Genomic DNA, 16395 nt, shown 5'->3' with positions numbered 1-16395 from the left:
GTATTAATGTTTGAGGAAGAACCCGGAAAGAACCACCGGCCCATGAGAAGCTACTGGCAAGCTTTCTCACATAACCACGTTAGCCGAATCCGAGACTCGAACCGATGCAGACATAGGTGAGATGGCAGTGATCCATAACGTCTTAAAAGGCTGTACACATGTCTAAAAGAATTGAGTGTTCAAATGAATTTCAGACCCTCATAATTTTCTGATTTGCCAGCAGTCTTGGTGTATCACAGAGACATTGTCCAGAATTCTTTTGAATTAATTCACTATAGTCCCAGAATAATATTTCAGTCCAAACAGTAATATGAGCACTTTGTAAATCCAATGAATGATCCAAAGATATGTTTCCTCTTAAATTATGTTTAAGCACAACAATAAACACATTTGCAGACTGATATTAAAACAAGAATTTAGGAGATAAGAATGAACTAATTGATCAACTCTGATGCTATATAAACTCTTGCAACTCAGCAATGCAATATGTTCCTACTCAACCCATGTCACAGTACTTCCTATGTGACCTATGTCTCGTGCACAGAGCACCCAGTTCTCAGAGCAAGTGATGAAAAGACATGAGGAGAGAAGTTCTTGGTTTGGGTCCCATTTCTCTCCCCAACAACTAACATACAGATAATAACACCATTCTCATACTGCCCTTTTTTTCACATCTAGTGGAAACAGAGGCTTGCCCTCATGAACTGGGAGAGTCTCTGCCTGTCAACCTTGGGCCTTGCAGAATTTTCTCAAAGAATCTGTCTGTCATATTACTCAAACCCACTCCCACTATCATAGGTTCCCAGTTTTATGATTGTTGCTAAAGACCCATAAAAGACAGACACACTGTTCATAGTTCAGTTCTCAACACCAATCAGGAAGGAGATTTTGTTCTTTGCCTTGACTTACAGCATGCATCAATATATATATATTCATAGGTTTTTCCCATAAATTAATGAGGTTATCTTCTTTTATAAGTCTTGTCATAAATTAATATGGTTCTATGTCAGGGACATTCTGAAACAGTTTGGATCAGTCCCTTTCAGTCTGTATCGGGACATATCTCACTTCAGCTGGAACTGTGTACAGTCATATCGCATTTCAACTTGAATTGTATATGGTCATATTTCAATTCAGCTGGTATTGTTTGCAGTCATATCTCGCTTCAACTGGAATTGTATACAGTTATATCACACTTCAACATGAATTATACACAATCACATTGCACTTCACTTTGAATTGTGTAGTGAGTCATTTGACATTGAACTACACAGACAACGTTGTTCAGAATCACAAGGTAAGCTGTTTATTGTACCAAAATATAAAATCCCCTGTTTGATTCTAGTTTTGCCTCTAATTTATCATCAACAAAGATAAATCCAATCTCATCGAACCCAATTAGTATTTCGTCAAGGGAGCATCGAGGCCAAATTTTTAATTAAGGCTGTCCCCTTTAGAAACATTCGTTTAAGATCATATTGGTGGTGTCTTCCATCCAGTGAAAGAAAGATTTAAATTTAGGAATATTTCATCTATTGTAACTTATTGTCTTGGATTACTTGTTCATGAGACCACTACAGTTGACCCTTTTATGACAGTGGCAGCCAAAATGTTTCCAAATAGCCCAAATAAAAACAAAGTTCTGGCTATATATGGACCCATTCAGTGAATTGGATGACCTTTTTTGTGTTATGTCTAGCATCCTTTTCCAGGATCAATGGCAGAAAATTACATTATATATACCAGTAGATGCTAGCATGACTGGCTTAAATGCCTATCTCCAACACTCCTTTTGGAAAGTGCACATGGTTTGTTCAAACATGGCAGGATATAGAATAAGGGAACGGTATCCTGATAACTTCCACAAACTCAAGTGTTTTCAGTTACCTCAAAAAGCAACGGGGAACCCATGCCTCAGTTCTCAGCCATCTCATTTGTGACATTTGCATGCAGTGTCACATTAATAAATCTGCATTCAGGTTTGCCAAATCCAGCAGCGCCTGCCGAATCAACCCTTCACCACAGAGTGGTTGATTTAACTCTCATTGATAGTAAACTCTGTCATCGCTGTGGTCAGTCTCTTGGGGATATATATGTGATGAAATGGAATGCCAAGCTCCCAATTTTCATCTTGCCAGTCTCGGATCTTAAAGCATGTGCAGTTTTTATGCCATTTCACTTATGTCAAATGGCCCTGATGTATACACCTTTCCTCCAACTCCACTAATTCCTTTCATCTTGATGAATTACATTCTGAACCTAATTGAGTGAGAAATGTTATGGAGCAGTTTTCCTGAAAATCTCTGCCACCATAAATCTGGTGCAGAGATTTTAAAAAAATCCAGCCTCTTGCCTGTTGAAACAACCCACATGATGAACCTTTATGTCTGCCCTCATATCAAACAAGAAACAAATTTGTTCAATCAGATGGTGGAAAGGATCACTAATGTCCCCTTACAGTTTTCATGAAGTTAGTTTTGATCACAGTTGCATTCTATTTTACTGTGATTTTAGATATTTTCAGAATCTTGAAAAAAGAACACTTCTGACCTTTTTGCCATTTTTTTACTAGAAAGATTTGGTATCTATTATGATGGACTCTGCTTTCATTGCTAAGAACAGGCCATTGCTCATGGAAAAGTCCTTTGCCTTGAAAATTTGTTATCTGTGATCCTTTCTTCCCATGAGGATATGCATGACCCCATTGTTTCTATGAAGAACGCACATTTCATCTTCAGATGATGTATCCAAGGAATGATCACACTTGTCAGACTGACATCTCAACAAGTATGCAATACTTTCTGGCATTTCATTGCTTAACTCATTAACCCCTGGATTTTTTTTTTTGTTGTTTTCACCTGAAATGCGAATAGGAGACACATTTTGGGGGCTATTTCTGAATACATTCTAATAGATCGACTTCCAAGAGATTTTCCTTTAGCCTCATGCCTAGTTGTGTTAGAAACATCATTATCCATTGATTATTTTGCTTGCACATGAGCAGAAAGGTAAAAGTTGGATTGTTTTTTTTTTTTCTTTGCTTAATAACAATATTAATAATAATGAGGACTTTGTATAGCGCCTAACCTTTAGAAGCTCTAAGCGCTTTACAACATTAGACAACACCTATAAAATAAAAAACATATAATGATATGATTACAAAAACAAACACCACGAAATTAGAAAACATTAAAAAAAACTTGCTGAGAATATTTAAGGTAGAAAAGGAAAATAATCTATAACAGAATACCATTTTCGTATTGAGACCACTCTTTAATCCAAATGCTCTTTTAACCTACTTTTTTGCAAAGGTTCACCTGTCTGTGTGCAGAATTAGACCGGTCTGCCTTAGAGCTCAGGCAAAAAAGTATAAAATCCTGACCGAAAATTGGATTCTGACTTTGGGCAAATTTTGGGTGGAAAAAAAGGGTCTAAAAAATTAGGTTTTTGCCTCTGTATTTTGTAGTGCAACTAAAACATGCAGATTATTTGGTATCATTATAGAGCTACATCTGTTTATTTAATATAATAACACCCACTTTAGTGTATCATGACCTTGACACTACAGAGCTCGACAGTAGGCTACTGCCTCCTGCCAAGTAAACGTGGCTCCATGGGTTAATGAATTAAACAAGCCCAAATAAACAGTGAATGTCCTTTCTTGCTTGGTAGAATTGGGTTTATGAGGTAGCAGTCTTTTGTAATAAAAGTACAGGTCTATAAAATAGGCCAAATAGAAGTATGAAACCCAGGGAATTAACAGAATGTATGAGTCAGTAGAATGAATGCTAATTGTTCTAAATTCTGTAACTGCCAATTTAAAGTAACAGTGACATGCAGATTATAAAATGTACACTAAAGACATAATGTTAATTGCTTTAAATCTAATTGAATGTTTAAAAATGGATCTCGATAAAAAAAGAGTTCAATCAAATGAACAGGTCTTTTGAAGGTCAAAATGCAAATAGGATTGTTTTGTTTTTGTTGTTGTGGGGTTTAACGCCATATTTCAGTACACGATGGGCTATGCATGGTGGCCAGTATTAATGGTGGAGGAAGAACCCGGGAAGAACCACCGACCCACGAGAAGCTACTGACGAGCTTTCTCACATACCCATTTTAGCCGAATCCTAGATTCAAACCCACACAGACAGAGGTGAGATGGCAGTGATCTGTAACAGAGAGCGCTTTAGACCACTCAGCCACTCAGGGCCCCGGCTTCTTTTCTAATAAAAATGACTGTGGTTCAATATATTATCATAACCTTTATTTTTACCTGATCAAAGGCCCATGAAATAAAAATGATAACTTATTTGATAAAATCAGATTTGAAGATAAGATGATTTGAGAGTAACCTTTATGTTAGATTACCTGATTCTCTGTGGATAAATTAATGTTAATTGTTGATGTGAAGGTCATATATACACGTGTGTGTGTATGTGTGTGTGTGTGTGTACACACACACACTCTTTGGAACAGATCACACAACTCAGTGATGGCAAAGTAATTATGTCATTCTTGTCAGTATCATAACAAACTTAGGAATATAAACTTCAATGAAGCGACTAACTTTTTCTGTTGGTTTTAATGGTTAAAGATAAATTATACTGATATTAACAATCAATGAAACAACTACTGTAACAGTTCCAAATTTGTGAACATAAATGTGTTTTTGATGCTTTTAAATAAACATGGCTTCAATAGTATATCACAGATAATTTATTATTAGAACTTTTCCAGCATAACCCTAAATTAACTGAATTGTTGAAGGTTTTTTTGGGGGGGTTGTTGTTGGTTTAAATGGTTTGTTGAACATAAATTATATTGGAATTAAATGCAACAAATGCATATCCCAACCTGTTAGAATATATCACCTTTTAAATAACTATGTTTTCAAAATATTTCACAACTAATTTATTATTACAACTTTTCTATTGGCTCTAAAATCAACCTTTTCTTTGACAGATGTCGTCTGGACAAAGGAGAAGTATCCAGAACTACATGCTCACAAAGATCATATCTTGTTGATCATGGAACAACTAAACATCATTGCCAAGCCAAGGGCATTCACTGAGGTTGGAGAGAAGGTCAGTAAACATAATGGTTCATGTTCTGCTGTAGATATTCCATTATTACTAAAAAAAGAAAGAAAAAAATATGTCAGTATTAATTCCAGAGACAGAAAAAGTGGGGCCTGATGGCATGTACCAGGTTGAAAGTGAGATCCACTATTCAGGTCACAACTATTTTTGGTGAGATGGAAACTAGGAAATAGTGCTCTACAGTAACCGATTCAAGGTATATAAATCTAGAAAAATTAATATTTATTGCAGAAATTAATCGGTGGTTCAATCACCTGGAATCACTGACAGCCCTTTATGTCACACACCCTCTCTACTAGGGTTTGAATTCATCATGCTCAATTAACTATTCTCTTCTATAAATTATTTATTTTTAGGACATTTAAATCTTAAAAAAATTTCCCTCCAGTACACTGACTTGGAAGTAAATACAGCAGTGTTTTCACACAGGATTTCATCTTTTCTTTATATTTTCTGTCAGTGATTATAGACCATGTGCTAGAGGTTTTAAAAATGATCATTTTGGGGCGACAACTTTTTTAAAGCCAGCGTCAACCCTGATAATGATCACCTTAAGCTTCTTTGGTAATGACTGTACTTTATTCAGTAAGCTTGGAATGAGCTCAGAGCAGTCTAAGATAAACCGTAACCATTTATCTTGGGACTTTGTATGCAGCCTATGGGCACCTTGGAGGGAATATTTTTATGCCATAGATGGGGAAAGGGGCTGTTATCTGATCCACCATGAAATATAGCTACTGTTCTAAAAATATAAAGATTTTAAATACAATGGTTCCCCTCTTTTTATATGGCCATCCATTCTCCACTGCAAAAGTGGCTGTATAAGACGGGTGGTCTTTCCAGAGGAGAACTATATAATTATTGGGGACAAGTATGGGTATAAAGTATGAAGGCTACAAATAACTTCAAAGCATTTCATACCTTCATTTAAAAGTAGCACTAATTATAACAGGTTCTTGTCTTTACAGCTGACTTATTTAAGTTAACATTCATTAATAGCTCTTATTCTCAAGGGTTAAATCCAAGTAGGATATTGTTGACATGCACATGGTAAAATCAGTCAGAAACTTAATTTAAATCTTGCTACATACATTGCTTGACATTATAATAAAATTGATACATGTACTGTCACATGAATTTTCGGTCTTTGTCTGGTACCCTGTTTTGTTCAAATTTAATTTCTCTCCCTATGTTAATCTACAAAATCTGTATTTAGCCAATCCTGATCATGTTATGATCTTGACAAGAAAGTAATCAAAAACTGCAACTGCTGTGTGAAGCCCCAAACTCTGTCACAACATTGTTAACCCCATTTACTGTAATGTCGGCATTAATGATATAATATTAGCATTAGTGCTACATGTACTTTAGCCAACAATTAACGAAAACAGACACTGGTAAAGATAAAAAGGTCACTTACATTAAATACCATATGAACTAAATATTGGTTATGGACACATTAAAATAAAATGTGGCTGCTTGTGAGGAATCAATTCACAATTTTATACTAATAATACTAATAATATGGTGGCCATTTGTCACATTAGAGGGATGGCATTTCTTGAGGGGAAGGGATTCTGACCATAAAAAGTGGGTGGCAGCTGGTTGGGTGCGGGCCGTTCATGAAGGGGACCAATGAAGTTATTTCAAAATCTGTTTAAGAGAAGTGCATCGAATTTTAAAGTATCCTTGTGGAGAAGACTTTCAATTTTATACATAGTTGCCAGATTATAGCCAAACATGTCCCCTGTTGGTAAAAATAGAAAAACACTTAACTTACAGAGCTTCTTGTGAAGTAGAGTTCTCTGTGTGTGTATGCATGTGTGTGAGTGTTGGATTTTTAACGTAGCTTTAAAATTATTTCAGTCATATCGATACAGTGTCTGGAGTGTGGTAGTGTATAGTGATGTATAGCACTGGGGCATCATGCAGAAGACGTAACATTGTGTCTCACCCTGCCACATTATCCTGTCACCAGGCTGACCAGTCCCAACACTAACCTCTTAATGCTGAGCACCAAGCGAGGCAGCTGCTGGTACCATTTTTAATAAGTCTTTGGTATGACTCAGGGGTGATTCTAACTCAGGACCTCCCGCATCCAAAGCAGATGCTCTAACCACTGAGCCACCAGAGCAGTATAGAGTTCAGTGTAATTTGGTCAATGTCTGCAGTAAATGTTATGGCATAAAGTGCTGTCAGATTGTACAAATGATGCCAATTCACCGTCAAATATGGCATCCATGACTTAGAATAAAAAATACTATTTCTCAAGAACTTCTCAGCAGAACATGTCCAAACTGGATGTACCATTCCTAGAAATGTACATATTCTTTAAACAAAACATGCTCCAAAATCTGAACAACTTTTACAGAAAACATTTGGATTTGAAGGGCTTTTATATTTATAGAGTGCTAGGTCAACTATGTTTGCATTTGGCTGTTAGGCATGTGTAAACCACATGAGCAGCTTTAAGCCCACTTGGGATTCTTTCCTGTAAATTATGAATACCCATTATCAACTATGGCTGTTATTGATAGAAAAAAGAACATGTAAACTTCTGAATAACATCTGAAAAGTATGCAGCAAAATTTGACAAAGTATTCAGGTAGTAAATAATTTCAAATTTATGCAATTCAATTTTTTCAGAAACTATGTTAAAAAAACAAATTTGGTTAAATTGTGGCATGTGCTTATGTGTTTTAGTATACATTTGCTAGAATGCTGGCATAAAGGGCTTTATTAACCAAATTTGGTTGAATTCTGGCATGTGCTTATGTGTTTTAGTATACATTTGCTAGAATGCTGGCATAAAGGGCTTTATTAACCAAATTTGGTTAAATTCTGGCATGTGCTTATGTGTTTTAGTATACATTTGCTAGAATGCTGGCATAAAGGGCTTTATTAACCAAATTTGGTTAAATTCTGGCATGTGCTTATGTGTTTTAGTATACATTTGCTAGAATGCTGGCATAAAGGGCTTTCATAACCTAATTAGGTTGAATTCTGCATATAAAGGTCTTTTGTAACCAAGTTAGGTATAATTCTGTATATAAAGGGCTTTTGTAACCAAATTTGGTAGAATTCTGTATATAAAGGTATTTTATAACCAAATTAGGTAGAATTCTGAAATAAAGGTCTTTTGTAACCAAACTTAATAGAATTCTGGCATAAAGGGCTTTGAAAATTTATACAAATGCAGCCTCACTTACAACCATTACTACTAAAATATAAAACATTTTCACTGTATATTTATTTATGACAAATCAATTCACTGTGTTCAATCAATCTTACCAAATTTCAGAAAAAAGCATTCTTTGCAAAAATAACTTTCAGTGTTGGACATATATTTGGAATCGCTGTCAATAATGAAAGAAAAATTAAGAAACTTAGAAACAATTGTAGTCATAAATCATATTATCCTCTTTCCTATCTGCTATTTTGAAAGCCACTATATTGAAAATGGTTGGAACAATTTTTAGCTGTGATGGTCATAGACCAATGTGAAGACGGTTTATGGAGCTGCCTGCTATCTGTCATCTATACATTGTCCATTAGCACAAGTTTGTTATCAGTCTTCCTACTAAACTACCTGAATGATTGCTATCACACTTTACACACACATAAACCCCATGGTCTGGTTGGTCTTGAATGAAAATGGCTTTGATCTGAACACCGATATCTCCACCATGGTGGTTATCATGAAAACTTTACCCACACATATATCCCCTGGTTTAGTTGGTCTTAAATGAATTGAGCTGGCCAGTTAATATCACCACCATGGCAGTCATCCCTCTGTGTGTGTGTGTGTGTGTGTGTGTGTGATTAGGATATTTAATGTAGCTTTAACAATTTTTCAGTCATATCGCTAGGATGTCTGCAGTGTGGCAGTTTATAGTGATTTCTAGCACTGGGGCATCATGCCACAGACATGTCCCACCCAGTCACATTATCCTGACACCAGGCCAACCAGTCCTAACACTAATTTCTTAATGCTGATTGCCTAGTGAGGCAAATGCTGGTACCATTTTTGTTAGTCTTTGGTACGACTCAGCCGGGGTTCAAATAAAACCTCCCACTGCCGAGGTGGATGCTCTAACCACTAGGCCATTGGTGCGGTGTCATCCCTTTGTCAGTACATACAGTATCATGATACAGTATACACAGTCTATGATAACACAATGCACATTGTGCTTGTACCCAGTTTAAATACATATAATGATACACAATGTAGTAGTTCCCTGTATCAATACATGTCATGATACACAACATGTCTGTGCCCTATATCAAAACATGTCATGATACACAATGTGCATATGCCCTGTATCAATACATGTCATGATACACAACATGTCTGTGCCCTGTATCAATACATGTCATGATACACAACATGTATGTGCCCTGTATCAATACATGTCATGATACACAACATGTCTGTGCCCTGTATCAATACATGTCATGATACACAACATGTATGTGCCCTGTATCAATACATGTCATGATACACAACATGTCTGTGCCCTGTATCAATACATGTCATGATACACAACATGTCTGTGCCCTGTATCAATACATGTCATGATACACAATCTGAACACTATGAAAATGCTAACTGAATCAGAACCGTAAAATCAAATGCACCTTTAACTACTTTTGATCACTAATCCATTTGACACATTCAGTAGGTCAGCATTGATGCATTGAGACTCAGTCGAGAAAAGTAAGTCTGTTTTCTGTTTAACATTTAATCACAGTTAGTTACAAGGAGCAAAATAGCCAATGTATTAATCCTTGCATATTTTAATCTCATTTTTTTTCTGCTGATTTACAGGTGGAAGCTGTTTCACATTGACTCTTATTTTCTCTCTATCTCTCACTTGCTCTCTCTCTTTCACAACATATATATATATATATATATATATATATATATATATATATTCTTATTTCAGATGGAGAACTACTTTCTTACACCATGTATGCTTCGTCAAGAAACTCCAAGAGAAATTATCTCCCCTGAACAAGATCCATTGATGGTGAGCACACCTTTCCTGTGCTTTGTCTTCACAGGAAAGTTTTTGCCACCTCCCATATTTCACAGGCTTATTGCTGCCTGTGTAGCTCGCTGGCCTGTCGCCAAGAAGAAGGGAACATCAGAATATCTCATTTTCTGTGGCTGCTGCGTTTTTGACCTTGGCCTTTTCCACAGATTGACCTTGTACTGTAGAAACTTTATTGTGTATGTAAGAGTAACGATGATGGTGAATGATAAAGTCAAGACCCCTGATGCAAAGTTGTGTACTGGCGTTAGAAAGTTCATTACTCTGAACCTCTCCAAGATTACCTCTTACCTTGGCCAGAATTTACAATATGAGTTGTGTACACGGTGGTCACCATCCCAAGCTCTCTCTGAAGATGGCAGTTCACCACCAATTCAGATGTGGCTTGCTGATGAGGTGAGTTATTGTTCAATATTACTGAAAGGAAAGAAAATCCTAGTCTTCTTATGACATAATGTTCTACCGTGTTATCTTGTCCACAAACCATTGGTGAGGTTGATTTACCCAGCATATGGTACTATAGGAGAAGCTGTTCCTACTGCAGATTGCATTAATACATCACATTATATAGTGTGATATCGTGTGATGTTTTATATGGCTTAAGCAGATGTAATGACTTGTTTGGAATAAATGTATTATATTTAATGGTCCTAGCACAAATTGGGAATGTATTATATGTAATGGTCCTAACATAAATTGGGAATGTATTATATGTAATGGTTCTAACATAAATTGGGAATGTATTATATGTAATGGTCCTAACATAAATTGCAGTTGTTATGAGTTTGGTTTTCAAGATTAATTTACATCAAAAACAATTATTTATGATATAACTTGGTGGGACTGGCAATGAAAATTAAATCTTGGTGTGATTAGCAATACAAGTTACAACTGTTTCTATTTTGATTAATTGCTAAATGCCATTCCAATAATGTTATGTGAATCAAATGAACCAGAAATGCAATACATTTTAGCTTAGCTGTGACTTGAGAGAAGAAAACTGGCATTTCTACACCAATCTTCTTGAAGTCTGAAGCACATTTACATTCTTTAATTTCTTTTGTTTCTAAATTGTAAATATTTTAATCCAACCTGGATTTGTGTATTGTATTATAACATATTCACTTTCTTTAACTTGTATCCATTTATATATTTTGAATGTTATTAATCGACATCTGAGACTTCTAACCTCAATGTTTTATATGATTTAAATATTTGAATATAATTAGTAGGCATTTCACATTCATGTATAGCTCACCTGCCATACAGCCTAGTGAACTTTTGCTATGACCATGATTTTTTTTATTTTGTCATAGATGAATCTATCAATGATTGCTTGAAGCACTTCTTGAGGCCAATATATTGGTCCTTGTTATTGCTCTGGTGGCCAATTTTGTGCTCAAAATGGCAAACTAATTAGTATTATTCACACATTTATATGACAGCGGTGTATGTTTGTATCTCTACTGTTCATAGACGCTAAGATCTTACTATATCATCTGTCATCTGATGTCCATCGTCTGGTTTTATCTTGTTATAATTATCCCTGAATGTATGCATATGCATATATATATATATATATATATATATATATATATATATATATACATGAGATTTTAAACAGAAGACTTCCTATGATGTCTACTTGGTACTAATATAACTGGTGCTAATCCAATATTCGGTAAGGACACCATGCATCCATATTGAAAATCTTGTTTTAACTGCTTGTCCTGAACAAATGGTCATAAAGCACTTCTTTGCTCGAAGTAATTAGGATCCCATATACAAATGATTCCAATCTGAATTTGAAACATCTCTTAACAGCTACCTTTCAGTGAATGGGTCATCCATTTAGTACATATGCAAAAATCTGGCAAAGCTTGACCCCTCACCCCTCCCTGTACAGATGCATACTTTTCTAAACCCCCTGCATACTGCGCTTGACACCCCCCACCCCCACCCCCGAATTCTATAGAATGGCCAACATTTAATACACGTAGAAACGATCAAGGATTAATAATATTAACATGTTTAATAAAACAGTCCACTGATGTTGAATGTTTGGCTGCATCAAAGAAGAAAGATGCATAAAAAGTTTGTCTAGTATCAGCTAAAATTGAAATTCCTACTGTACCCAGTCGAACAGGTTACATAATAGACAAATTATTATTGAGGTTTCACCCACCCCACCCCACCCTATTTCCTATGCGTATGTACGTACGTGCATTTGGGTTCCCCCTCCCCATTCCATCTGTACATACTAAATGGATGGCCCCTTACCACAAACATACCTGCTTTTTTGTAAAGGTGTTTAGAAAATCAGATCAAACTGACCTTGAATTTGAGTGAAAGGTCATTGCTAGTGTAGTTGTAATTTGCTAAGCTTATAAACAGGTGGACTTGTACCTGTACAAATGAATTTTGGCCAGTCTTTTTTAAAAAAAAGATTATTCAAAACACGGTCAGAAAGTGTGATCAGACATGAAACAAGAAATCAGAATATTGTTTTAAATGTTTTCATACCAGACCGTGACAAGTATACTGGATCCATTTCCTGATGATGATTAAAAATGCTGCACATGATCATTTTTAGCTATTGGTCAGAGATCAAAGGAGATGACATAAAGGTATTTTGTCCATTAGCACAAATGTGTTGTCACTACTCATCCTAAATTACTGGGAGGATTGCGATCAAACTTTATAAGTAGATTAATTTTATTTTTTACTCTAAATGGAAATGATGATTCTCTACCCTTCCAATATGGCCTCCATAACAATCATTTTGGAAACAAAATTGTGCTCTATTCATCAACAGTGGACATATCAATGTGGGGTTTCCAATAAAATACTTCAAATGATATGTAGTTGGTTCCAATGAAAACAACATCGATCTGAAAGCCTGATATGGCTGTCATATCAGCCATTCTGAAGATATTCATATTTCTTGCCCTCTAGAACAAATGGTCGTATCAACAAGGGGCTTTACAAAGAGGCTTCTTGTGATGTCTGGTTTGTCCTAAATGAAAATAGTGCCTGTTGGACACACAAAATAACTTGTATGATGTCCATCTTGAAAATTTCATTATGCCCAATTCTGGATTGATAGCTATAGTGACAAGGGTTTTATACTCAAAGACTTCTTGTTATGTCTAATTGGCTCTTACATGCAAGAGGTGCTTTTCAGATCTCCAGCATCATGGTGACCAATGCATGTCAACTCTGCGGCAAATGGTAAATATTTCAGAGCAAATCTCTGGATTAAAACAATTCGAAAAAATATAATAGCCTAATTGGGAATCTTGATTGTCATGATCACACTCTGAATTATGTTTGTAAACAGCGGATAACTCCGGGAGAGAGAGTGTTGATTTCAAACAGAACTTAGGTGACTATGTAAACTTGAGTGCAGTATCTGTTACTGAACTACAAGTCAAGCAGGACCACATGATTCATATTTGAATGCTTGAAATAACACAAACAAAATAAAGAAAATCATAGCAGGACATTAAAATCATTCACTTGAACAGGTTATACCCTGAAGTCCATTGGATCCAACCAGTCTGTAATGATTATGCTCCCACCCCAACTATGATCACTGTATATATCTGTGAAATAAATGTTCGTCAGTTTGCATTGTTGCTGTTGCTGTTGCTTCTAACCTTTTAAAGGGATTTCATCTAGTTTATGCATGGGTGTTTTGTTATCATTCAATGTGCATTAGCAGATGATTGTTATTGCTGCTGCTTCTCAACTTCCAAGACAATTGCCACTAAACTTTGCAGACAATTCACCCCAAGATCTAGTTGGTACTTAATGAAATGGTACCTTGGACAGCCATACTGGTCACAGTGGAAGTCCTTTTGATAGCATTTGTGTTGCTGTTACCCATTAATGGAGAGTCATATTGCTTTCTGGATTTCAGTAAACTAACTTCCTATTATGCCTGTTTGGTCTGAAATGAAACAAGTGTCATTCAGATATCCAATATGTTTTTACTAAATGACTTCCTATGATATCTAGTTGGTCCTAATTGAAAATGGTGCTGATAAACTTAACATTTTGCTAGCATGGCGCTTCATGTTTGACTGGCATGGTGGACATTTTGAACATATTGTTATTCCAGCTCCTTCTGAATGGATATTTGTATATCACACGTTCTTTGCCATTGTTTTGTCTTTAATTGGTTGTATATTACAGAAAGGAATGCTTTATGCCATTGTTTTACCTTTAATGCCATGTCACATGGTTTGTGTATTACAGAAAGGAATGCTTTATGCCATTGTTTTGCCTTTAATGCCATGTCACATGGTTTGTGTATTACAGAAAGGAATGCTTTATGCCCATGTTTCGCCTTTAATGCCATGCCACATGGTTTGTGTATAACGGAAAGGAATGCTTTATGCCCATGTTTTGCCTTTAATGCCCTGTCACATGGTTTGTGTATAACAGAAAGGAATGCTTTATGCCCAGTATTTGCCTTTAATGCCATGTCACATTGGTTGTGTATAACAGAAAGGAATGCTTTATGCCATTGTTTTGCCTTTAAAGTCCAGTCTTATTGGCTGTACATTACAGAAAGGAATGCTGTATGCCATTGTTTTGCCTTTAGTTCACTGTGCATATTTGACCACAGGTAAAGCCTTCACTGTTTTGACAAGAGCTTGATAATCATGGAGACATAATGTAACTTGGGGTCTAGTGTGAGGTTATGTCATTAATTTTTCTCTGTACTCACTGCTTGTTTATCCCATTTATATTGGTATTAAGGTCTCACTCATGGATAATTTATGCTAAACAGTTTTCATTTGTTTCATTTTCCAAAATCTTATTGATGGGTTTTCTTCACATATTTTCAAGAACCGTCATGAAGCTAGTACAATATGCTCAAATTCAAAGCAAACTCAACATTTCATCCTTGGGTTTGAAGGTCACATATTTTACATAATGCTATGATAATCCACTCAACATGTAGGCCCTGGCCTTCTTGTTTCTCCCAATTTGCTTTGTTTAATGAAACAGATGCCTTCTGTTTTCCTATTTCAGTTAATAATAATACCAAAATTTATTGTACACCTGTTATATTAGTGTGATGATCATATAAGCTTCATTTTCTTTGATCTCTAGGTTTAGTCACTGATGAAAAGGATATTGTAATAATATTAGCTTTCCTTCCACTTTAGGGACATGATTCTGATGCACCCATAATGCCAGAACACATGAATCACGCTCGTCTCTGTGTTGCTCTTGTGACTGTTTGTACAAATGCCTTAAGGGAAATCCTCCTCACCCATGTCCCTGAACGACATACAAACATCTACCAGGCAATCCGGGCCAACAAAGCCAACTTGACCAACAAAACTCAGACCAGACGAGGACAATGGCAGAATGCTCTTCTTATTCCTGATCAGTGTCAAGTGGTCTTCCCAGATCCCTTTAATCGGTATGTGGCAAGCGTGGACCAGTTTGACATTACTTTGCTTTATACTCTTATCAGAAATGTCAGCACAGTTCCTGCTTCAATGATGGACTGGGGAATTGATCCAATAGATGAACCATTCAGGGACAGATCTCTAGGAGCTAGTGTGGAGCGAATTCGTTCATATAGGAATCAGGTTGGTCATTCCATGGATGGAAAGATTAGCCAACAGGACTTTGATGATTACTGGAACAAAATTGACGCTGTGCTTGATGACATTGAACATGTACTTGGTAAACAGGGATACAGGGAACAGTTAGAGAAGCAAAAGAGACAGGTGATCTCTATCTATGAAGCCTGTTAGCTACAAAAGAAGATCATGAAGCTTAATCGTGAGATACAAGTAAGTATAACATAAACAAAATATGATGGCACAGTATAAATATGTGCTTATCAGGAGATACAAATAAACACAATACATGCATAAAAAGATGGGCAGTACAAGTACAGCTTGTCAAATAGATACAAGTACGATACATACAATACAATGGCAGAGTATAAATATAACTTTTCAAGAGACACCATAATAAATGCAATACAGACACAGACTTGTGCTGGCACAGTAAAAATACAACTTATCAAAAGATACAAGTACAATACAGACACATTGTGATGGCACAGCATAAAGACAACTTGGTGAATGTGTATGTGTGTGTTATTTCGATTTTTACCATACCTTTAACAATATCTCAGACATATCACTATGATGTCTGCAGTCTGGTAGTTTATAGTGATGACTATCACTGGGGTGTCATGCTACAGA

At 36.0% G+C, this 16395-nt stretch overlaps 1 protein-coding gene across 7 annotated transcripts in view; it reads left to right on the top strand.

The window, feature by feature from the left end:
• Window positions 1-16395, top strand: part of LOC149784482 (uncharacterized) — a 134449-nt gene that overhangs the window by 106046 nt on the left and 12008 nt on the right. For all 7 annotated transcript variants that reach the window (XM_089932561.1, XM_089932560.1, XM_089932566.1 and 4 more), the window contains 3 exons: window positions 4966-5087; window positions 10049-10552; window positions 15337-15975. In XM_089932561.1, the coding sequence (XP_089788687.1) occupies window positions 4966-5087; window positions 10049-10552; window positions 15337-15936 (1226 nt within the window). In that variant the 3' untranslated portion in view covers window positions 15937-15975. The remainder of the gene's footprint in view (window positions 1-4965; window positions 5088-10048; window positions 10553-15336; window positions 15976-16395) is intronic.

The sequence above is a fragment of the Sinohyriopsis cumingii genome, chromosome 14 (assembly GCF_028554795.1).
Source record: "Sinohyriopsis cumingii isolate HCF-2022 chromosome 14, ASM2855479v2, whole genome shotgun sequence".
In the NCBI taxonomy this organism is placed as follows: domain Eukaryota; kingdom Metazoa; phylum Mollusca; class Bivalvia; order Unionida; family Unionidae; genus Sinohyriopsis; species Sinohyriopsis cumingii.
This window is presented reverse-complemented; position numbering and strand designations above follow the sequence as displayed.